Source organism: Patiria miniata, unplaced genomic scaffold (assembly GCF_015706575.1).
Source record: "Patiria miniata isolate m_02_andy unplaced genomic scaffold, ASM1570657v1 HiC_scaffold_9, whole genome shotgun sequence".
Classification (NCBI taxonomy): Eukaryota; Metazoa; Echinodermata; class Asteroidea; order Valvatida; family Asterinidae; genus Patiria; species Patiria miniata.
In genome coordinates this window covers 21,642,765-21,665,764 of record NW_024037076.1, presented here as the reverse complement: position 1 = coordinate 21,665,764, position 23,000 = coordinate 21,642,765, and the positions used below count along the sequence as shown (strand labels likewise).

General features: G+C 39.6%; 1 protein-coding gene and 1 long non-coding RNA gene across 2 annotated transcripts; both read right to left on the bottom strand.

Annotated features, from left to right (window-relative positions):
• Positions 1 to 2,647: 2,647 nt before the first annotated feature.
• LOC119720429 (GTP-binding protein Rheb-like) lies at positions 2,648 to 21,925 on the bottom strand. Its single transcript, XM_038190093.1, has 7 exons — positions 21,623 to 21,925; positions 16,476 to 16,547; positions 14,121 to 14,271; positions 13,238 to 13,294; positions 12,276 to 12,323; positions 11,389 to 11,470; positions 2,648 to 4,647 (listed from the first exon to the last, which is right to left on the bottom strand). Exons 1-7 carry the CDS (start codon positions 21,675 to 21,677, stop codon positions 4,555 to 4,557), a joined length of 558 nt encoding a protein of 185 aa, XP_038046021.1. The 5' UTR covers positions 21,678 to 21,925; the 3' UTR covers positions 2,648 to 4,554.
• LOC119720430 lies at positions 6,238 to 9,296 on the bottom strand. The gene is made up of 2 exons (XR_005270091.1): positions 8,014 to 9,296; positions 6,238 to 7,643 (listed from the first exon to the last, which is right to left on the bottom strand). It is a non-coding gene; the product is annotated as an uncharacterized LOC119720430 (long non-coding RNA).
• Positions 21,926 to 23,000: the final 1,075 nt, after the last annotated feature.

The window sequence follows — 23,000 nt, the reverse complement described above, 5'->3', positions numbered from 1 at the left end:
CCCAAGCCTGCATGTAGCCATTTTACAAGTGGCATCCTTCCACTTTCTCAGGCAAAATAGGACCCGATTTTCAAACGTAATTTACCAAGCTGCCCTCAGATGGAAGCCCAAAAACCACAAAGTTGATCCTTGACTATATTTACACAATTCCACCGTTTTTAATACCAAACGTCTTCGTTTTCAAAGGAAGTTGTGGGGGGGGGGGGTACTTTTATGCTAATGAGCTCGCGTAGAAATTCGCACTTGAATTAGTGCACTGAACCCATGTAGGTCAGGCCGGCCATACACAGGAGTTAAAAAAATTATGAAAAAAAATAACTCGTAGGTTTCATTTCTACCACGTTCTACATTTTGAGCAGGGTAAAAGACAAAAAATGCAAAACATAGTCCTGCAATGCTTTACACTAGGCCTACCACAATTCTCCGACAGAAAAAGCATAGGCTCAACACAAATTAGCCGTTCAGTAAATATGCCAATAAAAATAACTCTTGCATGCGGACATACATTGTACATGTACAATTTAATCTCGGGTGCGAGTTTGCCAGGGGCGAATTAGTCAAGGGATCAGTGGGCCGGGTTGAATTGGCAAGGGGCAAGGTTGTCTCGTTGGTCACTTGCTATGCAAGTTAATTGCCAATGAAACTGCAGTCGTCTTTAACTAACAAAAACACTACAAGACAATAGACTCACTACATTGTATTCAGGGGCGGCGGAACGGGGGGGGGGGGGGGGGGGGGGAGGGGGGGGGGGGGCGCTGGGCCGGAGGCACTTGCCCCCCCCCCCCCATTTACCCAAGTGCCCCTTTTGCGGACATAATGTGCCCCCTCGAGCAAAAATGTGGCCCCTCCAGATAAAAAAATTGCCATAAAAGTTTGCGGCACTTTGTTTTAAGTAACTAATTTCCAAAATGGTATTGATATTTTTGATATGAACGAGGAATATGAAAACCCAGCCCCAAAACTCCTACAATGCGCCCTGAAATGGGCACATAATGCGTAGCTTGCATAATAATGGCCGGTTTTGAAGAGCGCCCCCTATAGGAAAATGGCCGCTGATTATATTACTTTGGAACAGCTAGTATAACAGAGCTCAAAGTAGGTGAAGCTGGTACTATTCTTACCTTTTCTTTTTTTTCTTTTGACGCTAAAATGACCTGCGTATTCCGTAGACTACGCTCGCTCAAGTTGATCGATTGCCTTCAGTGTCCCCCTCAAAAATTGGTGCTCCCCCAGGTGCTCCCAGAAAATAGCCCAGTTACGCCGCTGAGCCAGCGTATGCCTATTGCTATATTATAGTCATGTCGGTTTTCAAAATAATGTGCAAAATAATACGTACGAACGTGCTAATAATACGCAGTGTCGGCGCCAGACCCTAAAAAACAAATGGGGGGGGGGGGGGGGCAAATGTGGATGAGATAACACCCGACAAGTGCCAGTGATGGTACAACCACTCACAGACCTACCTACCAAAATGAACGACTTATGTTATGTAGATTTTCTACCAAAGTGTCTTAGATGATCCATTATATTACACACTGTCAGTGTTGGTATTATATTAGTCTTGGTCCTTGATTTTAGATTTTAGGTTTTTAGTGTTAATTTGGTCATGTTGTTTTCTTTTAATTTTTATTCATAAATACCTCAGACAGTTTAGCCATTCCTATTGGTCGAGAGCCCGTCACGTGGCCGGCCTTAAACGGGTGATAAAGACATGGCTAGCTGGTCTTAAACACTTTTCCAGTGTCACAATAAAATGTGGACTCCTAAAAATCCAGTGCCTCTTATCGTTTCATTGGTTGAACGCTCACAATCCTCACGTAGGCATGCGCAACACTACCAGGGAGTCAGAATTTTATAGTTCTAAATTCAAAACGCAACGCGCCAGGTGCGTTCTGCGCGACATCGCGCAGAACATGATACGCGCGCGTCAATCTCCATAAAAGGGTTGTTTACATCTTACTCGCCAGCTGAACACTCCATTATTTTGCAAGAGGGATGTTTCAAAAAGCATAAAGTGAATTTGTTGAACAAAATCGGGATGTTTTGAACGAATTATATGATTTTTTCTTACCGAAAAGGTATTTATGAATGGGAATAAATATGTGCTCCGTCGGTATTTATCAGTCTGTTTAAGACCACTTAGAGTCTGGGTGCTGATAATTACCCTCGCCTCCGGCTCGGGTAATTATCAGCACCCAGACTCTAAGTGGTCTTTAACAGAGTGATAAAAACCTCCAGAGCACACATTTATTCCCTTAGTTAATTTCCATTTTGGTTTTAGTTAAGTCCTGATTTTCAGCTTTATTATGTTTGTCCTTCGTTTATTTGAAATCTAAAATCTTGTCTCTGGTCTCTATTAATTCAATTTCCTCGCGACCGTTCCTTCCAAAGTCCCCGAGTTTCAATTAGATTGGTTAGTAAAATCCCCATAGAGTCTATTTAGTGCGAGTTCCCCCATACAGCGTGTCATTTTTCCCCAGGTTACACAAGTCCACATATATAGCACCCTTGTCCTGCACTATGTGGACACACACAGCCTTACAATACTTGTGTGGGAAAGACCATATTTCTCATTCACTATTTCCTCATTTTCTTTATTTGTACCATTTTTCTTGAGACCAAGTGCCAATTTCAAGGAAATAAGTCATCAATGATTAACCTTCATTGTTTATTGTTATACTTCTATTATTATCGTACATTTACTAGTGTAATTTCTTAAAAAAAAATGAAATTGCTTCTTATGAAATATGTATTATGTCCGTAACAAGTTCAGACTATTCAATGTTCAAGTTTCTTATTGTGCGTAGCGCTTTCGACGTCATCTGAGATAATCATGACCTACTCCAACAATTCCATTTATAACCTGGACTATGTTCTCTCTTTTCTTTTTAAACGGCATTCAACTTTCAAAAGGTTTTGTTAGAAATGCAGCAATAAACAGCAAATCATCCAACATCCCTCAAAATATGGAAAACGTCAAACCAAATAATTACAAAACAATTAGGCCTATGTTCCAAGTCTACCATAAATATAATTACAGATACATTTTTGAGTCAAAGTTGTTCATACACAGCCAATCACATACTTCTTGGATGGGAGATGTAAACATAAATATGCATTTGCTTTCAATGCACGTCAACATTCAAAGCTAAAATATAAATCTTTGAACTTAACTGCCTACTCAAGTCACAAAATTAAACCTAGAAACAATTTGGGTATTTGTTGGTGATCATTCTCGGGCTATGGTGTTACCTTTTGGAGCAAAACGTCCGGCTTTCATTATTCAACAATTCTATCGGTTATACATTTCTCAAAAACAGTGATTAAAGCATTACTACACATATGTATTAGTAATTCTAAAGGTGCACTTTCGTCTGGAGATTGGCAATATTTTGCGTCACATTCTTTACAAGACATATTTCAAAGGTCTGGGTTGCAGAAAATATGCATAATATCTTACACTAAGGAAGAAAATGTTGGAAAACTCCCATTTGTTTAATTCTGATGGGCATCGAGTTTTGCTTTGTCTATACCCATTTCCAGAAGTGAATTCAAATGAAGCCATCACATTTTTGAGCAAAACTTTTGACGAAAGGCTGGTGCCACAAAAATGTGTGACATTTCTCTGTGGAATATCAGGTCTCACTCTAGTTTCAGAGTTATGATCATGGCGATCCTAGCGCACATACATTTATTTACGTTTTCAAAAGAACATGTGGGACTCAAGTGATGACTAGCATTTCTAACAGTTTCGATTATTGAGGAGCAAAATCTTAAACCCATGAATTCCTTTGAGCGACAACTACATGAAAACTGCACATTTGCAATGTGTGAAAGTTTATTTTCTACTTTTTTAGGATTCAAACTGTTATTTGAAGCATTCCAGACGAAAGTTTTCCTTTAAGGGTAAAGAAAAGAATAAAATTAATGATGTTGTTATTATTTCACAACAAAAGGCAGGCCCAGGGGTGTGCTTAGGGCAAAGTCAGAAGTAGTATGTAATTAAATAAGAAAATGCACTGTGAAAGCTGACCAATGCTTGGTCCCATTTTGCAATTCGGGCACTCATTAGGATGGAGTCACTACTTTGCCTGTTCAGGCCTGAGACTATTTTGGAAGACCTGTTACATTATTGGATTACATGTCAATGAAGGCCTGCATATACTGTACATTTACATCCGTGTTAAACATTACGTCATTTCCTTGGACCTTTGTTTTAATGTAGAGGTGAACTATTCAAATATCACAAGTATCACATATCACAGGTTTGAAATGGAGCTGATGCTTTCACTCCAATTGTTTCAAGTGTGTGCGCTGCCTCTTATGTTTTTTTTATATTCTTACATGAAGCATTTACGCGATTTCATTTATACAAACCCAATTCATTTCACTACTAGCCTCTAATATAGTGTTGGAACAGTTAAAAATGTAGGACAGCTCATGATTGGTCAAAAGCTGTTTTTTTTACTGATACAACTAGTAGTAATACAAGATTAAAAATATGACAGTGCACCTTTTATTGCTGGTAGATGAGGTACTTTTGTAAAGACATGGTCACAGAAGAACACAATCGTTGTCTTTCTTTTGTGTACCTCCATCTTTCTTCTCGATAATCTGTAATAATGTCTTGAAGATGTCCACTACACTCTGAAATAAAAAAAAAATCCAGAAATATTTTAGCAATTGACAAAGGAACCACAATGCACAATGGGCCCCATGCACAAGTACCTCCTCAACGGTAAGAAAGGGAGAGTTAGGGGACCACTTGGGTGACATACGAATGCATTGCCGACAACGCCTGACGCTCATGCGAAGATGCTATGGCTTTGAAGGGCTGGAAGATGGCCAAGGTGACTCCAGTATGACTTTCAGGTACAAAACAAGCCACAAAGGTTCATGGCATAACCTCTGTTTTGCTAATCCGATGTAGGGATTCCACAAGGGTCAATTCTTGGCTGGCTTCTTTTTATCACTTTTATTAATATCCCACATTCATGTGTAGCATCGATTTCTGGAACAAAAGTGAACATGTATGCCAACACCACCATGATAAAGTTTGAAGGCACAAACCCTGATGGCATTGAATCTGATACGGTGAATGGTCTTTGTCCAGTAACTCATTGGTTGATGAACCATAAACCTACACTAAATGTGAGTAAAACTAATTTCATATTTGTTCTCGTCCAAGGATACCTGCCTTTTCTCGGGTGCAAATCCCATCGAACAAGTTCATTTGTATAAGTATCTTGGGATTTTTCTTGATGAGAATATTTCTTGGTCCGATCACACTGATTATGTTGCCAAGAAAATATCTATGAAAATGGGGTTTCTTCATCGATCTGCTAAACCCTACCTTCCCAATTCAACGTTTAACATGTTAATTGGTGCCATGATCTTGCCCCTTGTTTGACTACTATAATGTTAACAGGACAAGTTGTGCACACTTCTACTCTGACAAGCTTATTAAATTGCACAACCATTCGGCCAGATTAATCTTAATGCCCACCCAAGAACACAAATCACTGAATTAAGGCACTTTCATGGTTACCTTTGTCAGCATGTTGGGAAAAGCACCATTTGTGCAAAGTGTATAGTAGACCACGGGGCATGGCTGCAAAATGTGCTTAGAGAAAGTGATTTTCTTGGCGCACCTCTCAGAACTAAGTGAATTTTTGCAGGTTATTAGCTGAGACCATATGGATCACGAAAAACCAAAATCCACAATCCCAAAGTGACCAATCATTTAAATATTTGCATTTTAATCAGCGGTTCAAAACAGGGCGCCCTCTATTGACCAGGATTGGGAAAACTGTGCACATTTTCAATGGGAAAGATTGTTTTATTGCTGTTGCTTGCTAAAAAGGGTCTCTACAGAACCAAGACTCAATAAAAAGGAACTTGGGGTGACTTTTAATGCTCCAATAATTAATTTAAATATCAAATTTTCCATCCCATTGAAAATCAAGGAAGATGTTACAAGCCCTTTCCCAGCCTCAGTGCAAATGTTTACTCCTTTTGTTTTTATTTTCATTTAGAATACATGTACATGTATTGCTCTTTTCTGATCTTCTTAATAGGGTATAATTGATTATTAAATTACATGTGTGGTGTATAATTTTTTTTTTGGTTAAAATTACAAAGTATTTCTGATTCATGATGTAATAACATTCAACATAGTGTCCGACACAAATACGAATGAATTTAGTCTCAATGAAAAAATAAACATGACCACAGGGCTTTATAACTTCAGCCTTTGACGATATTTATTCATACAAAAAACAAAACGGTAAACAGTAAATAAAAAGACTTGAGAAATAATTACTGTGATTGGCAAAAATTATAATACAGTGCTTGCGGTTTGCGTCTCTGGTGGAGCCAATATTTTTGAGGATTAAAATAAACTGCAATTACATGTACTTTTAATTTTTCAACTGTCTTACATATTAAACATGTTCCGGGAAAGACTGTTGTAACCTGGCACCCCTTTTTTCTTCATATCATCTCAACAAAGGTTAGTCATTGCAAAAATGGTGAACAGACATGAATTTTCAATGGCGAATCCAATGGCATCTGGAAACTACATCCATTATCTACAGCGAGTTCCGTTGTATAATTTTCAAATCATTTGAAGGGTCGAAGGAGAACACGAAACATGTCATCAACCTTCAAAGAAACCATAACTGCTGTTGAGAACATGGTACAATGTATAAAAGGATTGGTGAATACCTCTAATATAAAATGTGAAACATTTCTCTTTGCACGAAGGCATCAACCTAGAGCCTTTTGGGCCTTTTGCATAGCATCTTGGAGGACAATCTTTTGCACCCCCCCTAAAAAAAAAAAATAGGAATTACAGTAACAGAAAGCTCTCAAGGATGTCTTTATAGAGTCTATTTGATCAACAACAAATAAGACTGTAAGCATGAACATTACTGAAGAGGAATAAACTGTTTTTAAGCCCTTACAAATTACCACAAAAAATCTTCTTTGGCTTCACGGTCAGCGCTTAAAAAGAAAAAGGATTGTCAAAAAGGAAAACACATAGTAAGATTATTTCCCATCCCCTTGCTGAAACTGCAAGTGGAAAAATCCTGCAACAAAGTCAACGGTGTCCATTTCAACCGTAAGACTGAACTTTGGTGTTTTTTTAGTTGTGTACATCCATAACAATGTAAGTTAGTTAAACATAAGTCCTGTTGATTCATATTTGGAAATATTTAAGTGGATGGGAAGCAGACTGTGTGATTCAAACTTTCTGAAGTGACAATCCTATTCCTTATTTAGATAGACATACATGTACATGTACGTGATGGTCAGTCCTCGATATCTGAATCCTTTTTGGGTGAAGTGCGCTGCCCTTCACTTGGAATGTTTTCACAGTTGGTGCACTTGCACAAGTCTGTGCATGGCAGTTTTTTTCAAGACAGCTACACTGGCCTTTTGTGCATTGACTTTTTTACATGAGCAATGGGCAAATTCCATGACACTGTCTGGGGCAGGGGGAAGATCCATCCAGTGGATACTGATGTCATCGCCGATGACTTTCCAACCTCTTCTGTGTGGAGACAGCACTTCAGGACGTGGCATCCTTGTTTGGCGGCATCATTGACTCCATCACAGTTCCCATCTGGAACATGCTGTATCTGCAAGTTGTCAAATTACGAGAAAAATCCCTTTCTTAAATGAGCAGTTTTTAATTGCAAATTGCATTGTCTTATTGTTTAACAGGCACTGCATGTTTTAACTTGAGAAATAAACATTAGCAATGAATGGAATGTTTTTTTTTAAACTGTACGAGAAACAAATTCCTAGAGATTGTCAATTCTAAAGTAGGGCTTGTATATGTTTGCAAGTATTTCCAATTTGATTTAGCTACAAAATTATGAAACCTTGACTCAAACTAAAGTTGTGTAGAGGAAGGCTCTATCTCCAACCAGCCCCTGCTTTAGACATGTTATATTTTTCAAGTGAGTGTGCTCATGTGACTCCATAGGAAAAAAAAGGCAAAAATACCTTGACTTTCATGTTGTTGTTTCTTTGCAAGTCTTTCTGCACGGTCTATCATGGAAACATGACAGACGTTTGTAGCACTGCTGAATGTGTTGATGGTATCCAAATGCCTGTAATTGAGAAAATGTTTTTACAATATCACTCATTACTCTCATTTCAATTATTTCAAAATGTAAATCTTTGTCAGTTGATTGGAGGATTATGGGTCAAAGAGAAATGTTCCATTCAACTCAGCTTCACCTCGTAGAATGGAACATTCTATCATCTAACTTAGGAAAATATTTACACCATGGCACCTTCAGGTACAAACATTTTATTTTTTGTATACTATTCTTCACATGTAGTGATCAGGGAAAAAAATTTAAAAATGGAAAAAAAAGTGAAAATCTAAAATCTAAATATATTGACAGTGAGGGCTTGACATTAAGAGAAGTGGGCAGGTTCTCATTATTTTTTTATTATATTATACTATGTAGAAAAAAAAATAGCAAGGAAATAAAAGTACACTTGAAATGAGGACGCTATGGGCTGACAGCTTAAAGAATGGCAAAATGTTGGTTTTAACGACTTGGTACTTAGATAATTATAAATTAATTGAATGGTAGACCCACAACATACTACACAGTCCCCAATGATGCCAAGTATAAAGTCAAAGTGGATTTTGTTCTCCTTATTTTAAATCAAGGGAACCGGCCGTTCTATACACAGTCGCCAAGTTCAGGAAGCATAGGCCTACTCAATATAAAATGTTCCGTTGTGCAATGTAATAAGAGTCTCTTCCTTGTCTTAAAATCCTACATCTGAGTGAGGGGGAAAAAAATCTTTGATCTGTGGCTTTTCCTAACTTGCCATGATCATGATGTCAACAATGGACGGTCAGATGGTCTACTAGTAGTACTAGTAACATATTTTACAAAACAAATCACACATCATACGAATCTAGGTTGTAGAAAAAATATTCTGAAATATTCCGAATCCAACGGCTTCTTACAATTAGGTTCAAGGCAAGAATAATAATACGAACTAACGTAGGCCGATGATTCCGGTACACATCTCCTTCCACGAGAGTGCTGCATCAGTCATGTCAGTGGTGCACGTGCATGCCGATGAACTTCTCCGCTTTTTCCACGATTTCTGCGCGTGTAATTTTATCCAGCTTGTCTCGGAGAACGATAAAACGCTCGATTCGGCATTCGAAACATGCATAATGCACTTCGTTTCGTCCGAATCGCCGTCGTCCGAGGAACTCATGGCGGCCGCCATCTTGCTGTCTAGTAGTGCTTACCGCGCATGCTCTTACTTACAGCGCCCGCTATTGGTCCATTCACCGCACCACGATAGAAGGGCCTCGCTGATTGGTCGTTGGAAAATAATGACGTAATTCTTCACTCGGTATTTTTAGCGCCGAAACAGAAAAAACCTGAACTTAAAATCATCATTTTAGCACCGTTTTGGGTCACGGATCAACGGTGGATTTTATATGTGAGCTTCCCAACAGCTTCCTGAGTAGTTTAAAGAACAATTTATTTAGATCTGTGATATGTGTCAACAAACTGCAAGATAATCGGCAATGCATCTTGGACCCCGTTCCCACTTGATCCACCAATTGGTGGATCTGATCCACCTTTTGCCAAATTGCCGGATCAGATCCCCCAATTGGTGGATCAGATCCGGCAATTGTGTGTAGTGGGAACGCTAACCGTTATAAGGTGGATCAGGATCAGATCCACCTTTTCTGATCCACCTCTGGACCAGGATACAGATCCCCCAATTGGTGGATCAGATCCGGCAATTGCCGGATCACGATCAGGTGGGAACGCAAAAGGTGGATCTGATCCGGCAATTTGACCTGTTAACATCCGCCCAGTGCACGAGTGGCGCGAAAATAATGCGGTCTCATGAACGAAGAAACACGTTTTCAGGCGTGTAGCTCATGTGAACATTTCCAGCGTATACAACATGCACAATAAACAACCGCTGAACTACGGGCTAGCACCGCGCATGCAAAAGCGCACGTGGTATCCTAAAACTACACTATAGGCCTTATTTTTGTTGCGTGTTCGTCCATTACTAAACCTTTTTCATTCCTGAAATTTTACTTATTTTTCCATCCATAAATGACTCTGAGTCCGCACTCACCAAAAGACTTCACTTTGGCACAGAATCATGGAAAAGCTTACGAGTATGCGATGAGAATAGTGCCGGTAACGCGGTACGTACGGAGGTGACAAATCTGAAGTATTGATTATAGAAAATTGGAAAATGATGTCGTAGTACATCATGTGACCGTTTCTAACCAATGAGAAGCTTCAGAACCAGGGAATCCCTTATCGATGCATTGGTTTCTGCCGTCATGTCACACAATGAGCGGCTCTGTTGGATTTCACCTGTTAATTTATGCACGCACGGATCCTCTACGGATCCGTGATTTATGTTGGTGAATTCGCGTAATTTTTGTCTGTAAATTCTGATAGTGCTGTTTGAAAACTGACCCATCCTGGCCTAGCATGCAACCATGCAACAATGGCACTCCCACAGAGCGCGCGTAATGGACCGATCCAGTCAGCCCCGCCCAGTGCGCACGTGGGCAAATTAACACGTGCTCCTCTCCAATGCCACGCTGCATTTTCCTGCCGCGCGCATCATACGCGCGCGCACGCATGTCGGACTTTTGTGCACGCATGTCGGACATAAATCACGGCTGTGATTGGTCAGAATACCATGGGGCGGTGCTTACTGGATCGGTCCATTCCGAACTCAGTGACCTTTCGTACCCAACATTTCCGTACGAAAAGGTGGATCAAGCATAAGTGGGAACGCGACTTGCGGTTTCGTTGCGGTAAGATAACGATCACACCAAAATGCCGGATCTTGATCCACCTTTTTCCAATTCAAGTGGGAACGCGGTGTTGGTCTATAGATAACCCAGGTCAGTCCAGCATATCTCAAATCACAATTTGATAAACCATGCCACTATGCCAATTAGCCTATTTGAGGTATGATGGACACAATAGGAGGGCACTGTTTGGTTTGAGTAAAACACAAGAGACTGTAAACAAATCAAACAGCACCCTCCTATTGTGTCAGCCATACCTCAAATAAGCTAATACATGTAGGTCCGATATCTTGGTGTATCTTCCTATAAAGCGTAACAGGGATGTGTTATTAGTCTGGGAGCTACCGTTAGGTGGAGTTTGATGAACAATTTGAGCACAAAAGGTTTGAAGGTACCAGGCCATTGTCCATCGGTGGGGGGGGATATACAATATGCAGCATTCAATCAAATGTTTCATGACCAATCTTATCTCATGAGTAAACTGGATAACTAAACAAATCAAATGTCCATTTCAACTCGGTTAGACATGGTTCTTTACTCACCTCGTTCTGCTTTGCTGAAGACTCAATGAAGTTAGCATTCCATGAGTTGGCTAATTCCCTCCCTTCTGCGGTGGATATAACCCTGTTACAAACACACAGCTTTGAAAATTATTTTGCAAGTATGAATTATGGCCAACATTATTTTGGACAGTGATAGGGAGAAAGTATTTAATTCAAACTGACATAAAAAAAAGGAATGATTACCAGATATCTTGAATTAAATTTCAAGATATTTTTTAATGGATTTTGCGATATCTTGAAATGCATTTTGAGATATCTTGAATTTGATATCAAAAAGTTACTTTCTACCTTGGTGGGAAGCTGTTGGGAAGCAGTGTAACGTATTTGTGCGTTGTGTGTGTGTGGGCGGGCTGTAACATTATGGGGAAGTTTTTCATTGTTAGGGTAATTAGGACCGAGTTGTGGGACTTTCTGCTGTCCCACAGTGCTTCGGTCCCCATAGTACCATGGGACAACTCCTATGTAGTCCCCACAACCACGGAACAAGAAGGTTTTTTTTGGGGGGGGGGGCAGGGGGGGGGGGTTGTCTCCAGTACATCTATCGGCGACCATTATTCGCTCTTTTCACGCTCCGCCATTGGGCATGCAGAGCCTCGATCTGGCAACTGTACACAATAAAAATAGCCGGTCCAGTGATCTGAACCCCGACACGGGAATCACTGAACTGGCTATATTTATTGTGTAAAGTTGCCAGATCGAGGTTGTGCATGCCATGGCGGAAGTGTGAAAAGGGCGAATTGTAATGATGGTTACCCCCAGAGGCATGCATGTTTACCTCTGGAGGCAACCACCATTGCAATAATGTTCGCCCATAGAGGTACTCAGAGAGGTCCTCAGTTTAACTCACTATCGTCAATAAACATTACCTTTCCATATGGAGATCTTTCTTGTTGCCAACAAGAACAACGGGAACACTAGATAACATCATAGGAAAAACAAAATGAAATATAAGGGACCAAGTAACAATTGCTGACAGTAACAGAAAATGCTGTGTATCTTTTTTTCCTTCTTCCCAATGCTAAAAGTTCTTTCACTCTTTGTCAAATGGTCAGTAATTTGTGAGTACAATGTACATTCAATCGCATGCAAAAACGCATATTTTACACATAACACTTTTGAACTTGAGGTTTCCTTAATAAGGTGCTCCTTCCGTGGGAAGTATACACTAGCTAACTTTTATCAAACATTAAGTTCAACCGAAGAAAAAAAAAATTACTGTTTTATATAAGTGAGCAATGTATGACAGCTTTTTCGTGTCGTCATGAAACTATGATCTTTCCAAGCAATTTAAATAACTTTCATAAAGCCTCTACATCAAGTGTCCTGATCAAATGAATATTAGATACATGTAATTACTTAGGGGGAAAATAATTTCAATGTTTGCTTTCTGCCATTCAAAATATGTTTTTTTTTAATGTCTCAAACTCAAAAATTCCATCATACTTCATGCACATGTAGTTATTGATTGCAGTTTCTGCTATCAGAAACTGACCGGCTAACCCCAGTAAGCTTGATGGTGGAATGATTAAGACATCTGCATACATAAGTAGGAGATTTTGGATTTTAACTATTCAACAAGACATCAGTGAGGAGCAGTAACCCAATCCTGAGTTGGATTTTCTCATAACTTGCTTTTGAAAGCTTTAGGCCCTAATAGGTTTCGAAAGCACAAAAGCCAAAGAATTCCCTCCCAAATGAATAGGGGAGCACAGCTATGAAAGTCCACAAGACTTTTACCAAACCCAATCTGATTAACAGCTCTGTTTATCAGACGATGCATCAGGAAAGACCCATGGGTCTATCTTCTCTTCATCCTACATTTACTTACTTGACATTACCTGTGGTATCCAACAGCTTCTCATATATAATTTTTACTACATCAAAACTGAATGAGGAAGAAAAGGAAAAATACTTGTAAATCAGTCATGTATTCATATTCTGCCACAAACATCAAGTAATTTCCCCTGTTCTCTTTTATCTAATCTTGTTTTCTGGTTGTCCACAAGTCTGCTGATTCTTTGCACTTCTATAAATGGTGAATCTTATTTAATTTCAAATACATGGTATAAAATTCCAATAGTATACAACATGATTTGTAGTCTATGAAATATCCTCTTGCACAGCAAGAGTCTATAATATGTGAGCAGATGCGGTGATTAATTATGCAAAACAAGACTGCGTCTTGACCTCAAGATTCTGACCATTCAGTGGGCACCTTCTGTTGGGTTTTCCGTAACCCGTTGAATTGACCAATCAACAGCTTTGTCCACATTTCTGATCAAGATGACGTCACAATTTCTAAAGCTGACTCTAATTGGCTGGCAGGTGCGGAGTCGCATAAATTTGCACTGCTCACATACATGTATATCAGACGGTGGTTAGGAAGAGGTCCTGTTGAACAATGGGTGACTCTTGGGGATTCAGGTTGGCGTAGCGGTACTTCCCCGCCTTCCACCGCTGTGACCTTGGTTCGAATCCCACCTGGGCCAATTTGTGGATTGGGTTTTCAGTCCCTACCTGATTACGTGGGTTTTCCCCAGAATATTCTTCTGGGCTTTTCCTCCCACCTCTAAAACTGTAATTTCTTCTCATTGTCTCCTCTCTATTGGTTTCATTGAAATTCATTTGCACCTGTGGTCCTGTTAGAAAGGGACAGAACACAAAGCAAAAATGTAAATTTTTATGAAATTTACAAATAAATTCAAGATCACCTTTTTTGCGATGTGACAGTATAAACAAGGACATAACCATGTATTGTGAAGGTCAGAGACTGAGGGAAGATGGAGTACTCATCCTGGCCGGCCGTGTCTACGATCTTTAGTTTGTATTCTTGAGTTCCAAGTTTGATCATTTTTTCAAATGCTGCAACAAAAAAAGCCCAAGTTTTCATAAATGACAAGATGAAATTAGAACCGGAAAGTTTACCCCTCGTGGCGCGCTTTCGGAACCCTTGAAAAGAAAAAATTAGTCTAATGATAGAATTTCCAATTATTTTTGGTACATTGGTTTCTTAAGAAAATCACCCCCAAAACAATCCTTTGTAAAACTGAATATTGATTAAAGGAAATTGATAAATATTCTGACGTGGAAGAGAAAAATCGTGCCGAAAATTGATGTCTCATTTCCAAACAAGTCAGGTGTGTTTACAAACACAAATGCCCCGCAACCGTGACTGTTCCCATGACATTACACCACTCTTTTAACATCAACTTACATGTACCTTGGTCACATGGAACGTTCATTGACAGCATTAGTGTCTTCTGTAGGTTTTATATGAATTAATCCCTAATCCCTATGATCTCAGAATAAATACAAGATTTTTGTTGTTTCAGCCACTGTGACCTTGACCCTTGACCTTTCGACCCCCAATGCGATAGGCCTATTTGGATTACCAAGAACGATCCACAAACCAAATTTGAAGTTCACGTGTAAAGTATTTCTCAAGTTATCGCGCTGACAAAATTTCTTTTGTTTTAGCCATTGTGACCTTGACCCTTGACCTTTTGGGCCCAAATGCAATAGGCTTCTTAGGATTGCCAAGGACAATCCACAAACCAAATTTGAAGTTCATATGTAAAGTATTTCTCAAGTTATCGCGCTGACAAAATTTCTATTGTTTCAGCCAATGTGACCTTGACCCTTGACCTTTCGGCCCCAAATGCAATATGCTTCTTAGGATTACCAAGAACAATACACAAACCAAATTTGAAGTTCATATGTGTAAAGTAATTCTCAAGTTATCGCGCTGACAAAATTTCTTTTGTTTTAGCCACTGTGACCTTGACCCTTGACCTCTCGGCCCCAAATGCAATAGGTTTCTTAGGATTACCAAGAACAATACACAAACCAAATTTGAAGTTCATATGTAAAGTATATCTCAAGTTATCGCGCTGACAAAATTTCTTTTGTTTTAGTCACTGTGACCTTGACCCTTGACCTTTTGGCCCCAAATGCAAAAGGGTTTTTAGGATTACCAAGAACAATACACAAACCAAATTTGAAGTTCATATGTAAAGTATTTCTCAAGTTATCGCGCTGACAAAATTTCTTTTGTTTTAGTCGCTGTGACCTTGATCCTTGACCTTTCGGCCCCAAATGCAAAAGGGTTCTTAGGATTACCAAGAACAATACACAAACCAAATTTGAAGTTCATATGTTAAGTATTTCTCAAGTTATCGCGCTGACAAGATTTGTACGGACACACCCACACACACACCCACCCACGGAAGGACAAGGCGGAAACAGTATGCCCCTTCGGCTTCGCCGCGGGGCATAAAAATCTAAACTAAATGTGGACTGGTGCAAATTGGTGTTCTCGTACATGGATGAAAATGTTTAAAATTTTGTGGCAGTCTAAGTAGGTCAAAACTGAAAGGTAATAAAAGACCAAGATGTCTTTTTAAGGTTTACAATTTTTTTGATTTAAAAGACTCATTAGCATTTATGAAAAAATGTAAAGTGACCGGTGATAAGGAATGCACTTGAGCCAGCCTGATTATTAATGTAGAATCCTTCGGATGTAGGTAGGTATATTTTCGCGTCGTTATACATAATTTACATTCTTGTTCTCGAGCAAGTACATGATGTAAACTGAAAACAAACGTGACTGAACAAGGAGACCTAGGTACAAAAATGCCAGATTTTAAAGGTCGTAAGTAAAATTCAATTTTACCCATCTCCAAGTAACTTTCATGATGTTTTCTTGAGCAATTCCTACATGTAGGTTAAATTCCAACATGAATGTTGCTTAGGGTGGTTACGGTTAACAATCATTCTGTCAAAAATTACAGCGAGAGAAATGGCAACCCCAGTGGCGTATCCAGAGGGGGGACCGAGGGGGGGGGGGGACTTCTATTTCATTTTTGAGTAAGTTTGATAATTGTTTAAAAATACAACTTTTTTAAATGAAGATGCATGGACATGTGTTCAAATATTTCTTAAGCAACAAGATTCCCATATTTTTAATGAACTTCTATGAAATAAAAATGTTTTGGACAGAGCTGGTTTTTTTTTTACTCCCCCTCCCTATGAATTCACTCCCTACCATTTTCAAATGTACAACTTACTGTTTTCAATGGTTGGGTCATAGGCATCCACAAACTGATTCTCCACAAACTGTATGGTCAATGATGATTTCCCTGCAAAAAGTAAAGGACAATTTAAACGAATGTCAAATTTAAAAACCGTATAGTCAATGATGATTTTCCTGCAAAAAGTAAAATCAAAACATTTTATACTTAAAATACCATATTGAATATCAGCAGGCTTAATTTTGTAGAAAGAGTGCATGTTTTTCATTTAGGAGGAAAATTAAGGGGTAAAATGATGACAGCGACTGAACTGCCGTGACTCGCATATATGTCTAAGTGCTAAAACAGGTAAGAAAGTCGCATTCTAGCAGGTAATAACAATTAACAGTCCATTGAACCGATGGCTGTTTGATGTCCTACTCAGCTTAAATAATCGAGGCACTCCACTGTGATTGGCTGGCTGTTCTGATCCCAAATGTGACTTTTGTTTTCAGGATATGATACGGCCATATCCAGGCCCGGTGCCCTTCATGTGTATACGTTAACACAAACCTCACCTAAAGCTACAAAATACTACTAAGTAGTAACCTGTTGTATGCATTTCTTTCTATACAAGTGTGCGCAACACCTGTAGTATATTCTGTGGCATTTGAGAAAGCGAATTCTTTTGGTCAGAGAACGGACTAGATAGGCCTATACTTCACTCAGCTGCCTGTCATGAACTTCCACTTCGGTTGGCAAACAAATTTAAATAAGAGATCAATTTCACCATTTTGGGCAAATATTGAGAGGTTGAACCTGCATTCTGAGTATGAGTTCGAATGATTTCCATGAATTTAATTTTTTTTCTTCAAATTACCAACCTTTTGAGGGAACGTACTTATGGCCCCACGCACAGAGTCTACTCTAGTGCGGGGCCTGAGTGATAGACTAATATAGGGCTATACTCAGATAGATCAATTGAAGTTGCTGTGGCAGAAAATTGTCCATTTTTTCCAACCTCCAAACTCTACTTTCATGAAATGTTTGGCCCCAGTATTTTACAGGCATTAGTTTGACATGGTAAGGCAAAAGAAAGTTTAGAAACACTTACAGAACTGTGTAATAACATGTACAATACGGGCCACATCCCAGAAGACTTCAGACAATCAATTTTTGTGACAATCCCGAAGAAAATGAAAGCCATGGATTGCACAGACTTCAGAACCATCAGTCTGATGAGTCACGTGGTAAAAATGTTACTCCGGATCATCTTGGAGCGTATTAAAAACAAGATCAACAGAGAAGTTGGGAAGGAGCAATGTGGATTTAGACCTTCTAGCGGAACAAGGGAAGCAATCATCAATATGAGATCAATAAGCGAAAGACACATAGAACTAGACACTGAGGTACATGTATGCTTCATTGACTATGCAAAAGCATTTGACAAAGTTCACCACAAAGCAATGATCGACTGCTTGCAAGCAATCGGTTTAGACGGCAAAGACATCCGACTGATTGGAAACCTGTACTGGGATCAAGTAGCAGCAATACAGATTGGCAACACACTCTCGCCCACTGTTGAAATCAAGAACGGCGTGAGAAAGGGATATGTACTCTCACCCAGCTTATTCAATATCTACACAAAAGTGATCTTCAGAGAAATTGAAGATTACAGAGGGGTTAATGTGGGAGGATTCAATGTGAATAACCTACGATATGCAGATGACGCAGTCCTCATGGCAAAAACAGAAAGGGATCTACAAAACTTTGTGGACAAAATCAAAGAAGAAAGCGAAAAACACGGGCTTAAAATGAACGTCAAGAAGACAAAAACAATGGTCATCAGTAAGAGGAAGTCTAAAACCTGCATCCAGGTTGACGGGAAAGAACTGGAACAGGTCGACTCCTTCATCTACTTAGGACAAATGATAACGGAAGATGGGCGATGCCAAGATGAAATCAAACGAAGGATAGCTATTGGCAAATCCGTCTTCAATAAAATGGGCACCTTCTGGATGCTAAACATGTTTTTTTTTTTTTTACTTGGCCTTAATGGTTATGGGTTCTTTCCCTCAGTTTTCCCACAAAAAATTCTAGTGGGGGCTATCAGAAAAGGGTAGGTAGGTAGGGAAACAGGAAGCAGAACTTTTTTTTTTTTTTTTGGCCTTAGGTACCTCTGGGATGGGTTCAAATCTCTGAAACGTCAAAAAAACCCGTGAAATTTACCAGAATTTCGCTATAAACAGAGATCACAGAGAGTTTACTCGGCCAGCTGTCATCGTTGGCTGTTGACTGAGGGTGCTGTGCTCTCAACCAAATTTCATGCTTTTGTTTGACATTGAACCCACCCTAGAGGTACATAACCATGTCAAAATAATGCCTGTGAAATACTGGGGCATAACATTTCGTAAAAAATTGACAAGTTTCTGACACAGCAACTTCAACTAGTCTATCTGTAAGGTTTGTAAAAACCTTACAGTTCTGGAAGTAGTCTAAATCTAGCTTTAGTAACTCCAGCTGATGTGCTCATCAGGAACTCACATGTAACACTGGAGACAAAATTACGTTGTAAATGTGAGATTGTAAGAGACCCTAAAAAAACCCCAGCTTCCATAAACATGACAAGATATCCCAACCCAGAACATACCTCATAGTTTGCACTCAGTCATTCACGAAGCTAAATGATCGACTTGAAACAGAACAAATGTTACTAAAATATGAAAAATATTGATGATTTCGGTGTCTTCTTAAGAAAAAAAATCCAGTGCCGCTGCTGTCATGGTGTTGTGGTTATTGCTTGTGCCGATCAGCATCAGATTACTCCTCGATTGGCTAATCTGTACAAGCTCACAATACCACAACACAGCCATGCATGACAGTACAGCGGCACAGGACGTTTTTTTTTAAGTGGCGGAAATCACCAATATTTTTCATATTTTAGTAACTTTTGTTCTGTTTTAAGTCGATCATAAGGCCGATCAACATTAATTTTAAGGTTTTTATCGCTCAAGGTTGAAAAAAAAAATTGGTCGGGGTGGGGGGATTTATATTTTATTTTTTATAAATTCCACTTCTTTTTTTGTGGCTTGTTCATAAAAAAGTCCAGTTTCATGGCTGTCATCCATGTTGCATGGTTAATTATGCAAATGCAATGCATCACGTGATGACAATCGAACAATCTGTTCGCATGATGTAGGTACCACACCGCTTTCAGGTGCCGCTAGTGGGTTCAATTTTCGTCTGGTGCATTGTCGTGGAAAGCAGTTGTTGAAACTGGACATTTGTTATGGACATGCCACCGAAATCATCAACATTTTTCTTTTTTAAAGTTTTTTTTTGGTTCTGTTTGAAGTCGATCATTAGCTTTGTGAATGACTGCTGCATGGTTATGAGGTATGTAAATGGAATCTGGGTTGGGATAATAGAGGGAAAAAGGGTAATTTTGTGGAGACCGTTTCTTAAGGTCTCTTAAAATCTCACTTTACAACGTACAACTGTCTCTAGAATAAACTACAATTACAAACTAAGCCTAAATGTGAAAATCAAAATTTGACAAAGTTCGACATGTTTTTGTACATGGTGGAAGTGTGGCCTTTATTTACGGAGGTAGTCCAGTAAATTGGCCACATTTATGGGGCTAATCTGTCTCCAGCGCTAAATCAGCTGGAGTTAATCTAGACCCGTGAACGTGGCGTTGTATACAACGCCACGCGCTTCCCTCGCATAAATACAAGCGAAATCATTATAACTTTTGATCCGCTACATATAACCACGTATAATTTTGTCAATAGGTAAATCACTTACTTGTTAGGCTTCCTGTGAATTTACGCGAGTGTTGGATCTGTCATTGTCAAGAAATTCGAAGTGAAATACGGCACAACTTTGTCACAATGAATGTTTTCAAAATGATCAGAAAATCAAAGACAGGCATGACACTCTGGTACCCCGGGTTCCACATGCGCAAAACAGTAGGAGTCCCACCAGTGGATACCAGACTAACAGTCTTACATGGCAGGATGACCGTAATACTAATACCATGGAAAATTCTGCTAAATCTACTTCGAAAGTCTGCCAATCACCCAGTATATAGGCTATTGCTGTTCCATTGTGTAAGGGTTTGTTTCAGGGATATTTCAAAAAATGATGGTTTTTCAAACCAAATGTGCCCATATTTCGGAAAAAATCGGATACCCAATCACCACTTTTTTCAGATTCAAGATAATGAATATGCATCATAGTTTATGAAGTTTGTCGGGCGCCCGGCGCGGCTGGCCATACAAACACGAGGTCATGAACTAAATAATGGCGGCAGGTAAGTTATCTTACGCAAGCACGCTCGCATAATGCATACATTACAACACGGCCGCCATTTTGAAATCGCATGGAGGACATTTTCAGGACGATATTTGTGGAAGATGATGACTAAAACTTAAGTCGTCTTTTGGCCAGATCGGATGAAAATATTGAGACCAAAGAACGTTTTTTCGAAAAGGTATGAGTTGCTCTACGACTAAGAACCTTAACTTTGGAAATTTGTGTCCTGGATGAAAAGATAATCTCGATCAAAATCTGTAGCAAAATCGCTACATCAGCGGGGAAAAAATTCAGTCTTTGTGGAAGCATTGGGCGTCTGGCCGTACTACAGAGCTTGCGATAGTATAGCCCCATAAATGTGGCCTATTTACTGGACTGCCTCCGTAAACATAGGCCACACATCCACATGTACAAAAATCGTGTCCACTTTGCCAAATTTTGATTTTCACATTTAGGCTTAGTTTGTAGGGTTTTTTTGCTTTAGAAGCATACTCACCCTCTTTATAGGCTAATCAGAAAGTTCTGCCTTTTTCAGATGTCTAATTTTTCGTGAAATTTCCAGATTCATTTTTACACGTTTGCGTATCAAAATTTCAACATGAAATTTCACAAAAATTAGACATCTGAAAAAGGCAGCACTTTCTGATTAGCCTATAAAGAGGGTGAGTATGCTTCTAAAGCAAAAAAAACCCTACAAACTAAGCCTAAATGTGAAAATCAAAATTTGGCAAAGTCGACACGATTTTTGTACATGTGGATGTGTGGCCTATGTTTACGGAGGCAGTCCAGTAAATAGGCCACATTTATGGGGCTAGCGATAGTACTGTACGGCCAGACGCAGTCGGGCTAGTTTGCACCCAACGATGATCATGTTTTTTAGTACTTACCAACAGATCTGAAGCCCATAACGGCTATACATCTGTCTTTTTGTGGAGGTGGCATTTTGAACAATTATAGTTTTTCTGATGTAAAAATAGTGTTCTTTCTACTAGCTCTGTGACATGTAGACCTATGAGTATGACTACTTGCTAAATAATAAACTTTCTCCTAAAAAAACACCGGCGGGTACCCTTTCAAATTTATATTATAGCTGCGATCTGCGTATAGTGGCACCAGTCTAAATCAAGGGTTCACCGCAACCTCATACTATGAAAGCGTACTCTTCTGTATGTACATATGCTGGAAAATTTACACTGGGCACGACATAATGCAAGATGGCGGCGCCCGTGCCGTTTTTAATGACGGATTACTGATTTCCTTTCTGCTTCTTTTTCATTCGCAAGGAGAGATTCTCATACGGTTTGTGCACAGGGTGAAAAGTGATGGCCAGATATGGCCAGAAAGTTTTTCCTAACAAAATTGGGAAATGTTTCTCAGTCCCAGATTCATGTCTTATCCATAGAGCTATTCAATATAGCTATAGTATATGGTCTTAATATCATAATTTTTGCAATAACTGACCTTCATGGAGTCAACCTCGTCCCCAGGGTGTCGAGCAGTACGCGCCCACCACTACCTGCTTCCCCCCCCCCCCCCCAGGGTGTCGAGCATGCAGTACGCGCCCACCACTACCTGCTCTCATCTCTCACCCTGGTATTGGATCATTATTTTGCAATGGACCCAACTCAAGACTGAAGTTGTATTTTGCATCTTCAGACTTCTTTGAAGATCGTGAATGGACTACTGCAGATTTGCGTCGCGGAAGACATACAAGCACTACACACAGGTGGAGAGAGTGATGAGGCGTCAGAGCACGGTTCAGACACTACGTGACGCGGTCTTGCCAGCTGAGCATGGTGCAAAGGCCGATACCGCCGGGGAATTCTATAGGCTGCTGAACTCGGGCCTTGGGGCTGAAGTAGCTTTCCCGGGGCAGCCTGCAGGTGCCCTTGATGTCACATGTGACTGCCTTCACCTACCAATGGGACCAAACAGGCAAATAAAACAAAACAAGGAAAATTGATTCAGTCGCCGAGCAATTGGCATAGATAAGTTTGCATATTGATTAATTTTTATGGTTTACGAATTCAAAAGAAAAAGAAAAAGCAAGAGAGTGTTAATGCAGGTACAACTAGTCCGGTGTCTTGTTTTTCCCTATTGGTCAGGCCCATGCTTTCATTTGAGGTTTGGGTAAGGATTGGGGTGTATTTGAGGACGTTCGGGGTTCTTAACGGCCAAAAAGGGGACAAATTTCGGCGATAATCTATCTTACCCATATCTAAATCCTGTAGATACCGGAGTTGAATGGAAACAAAGACGGTTGTG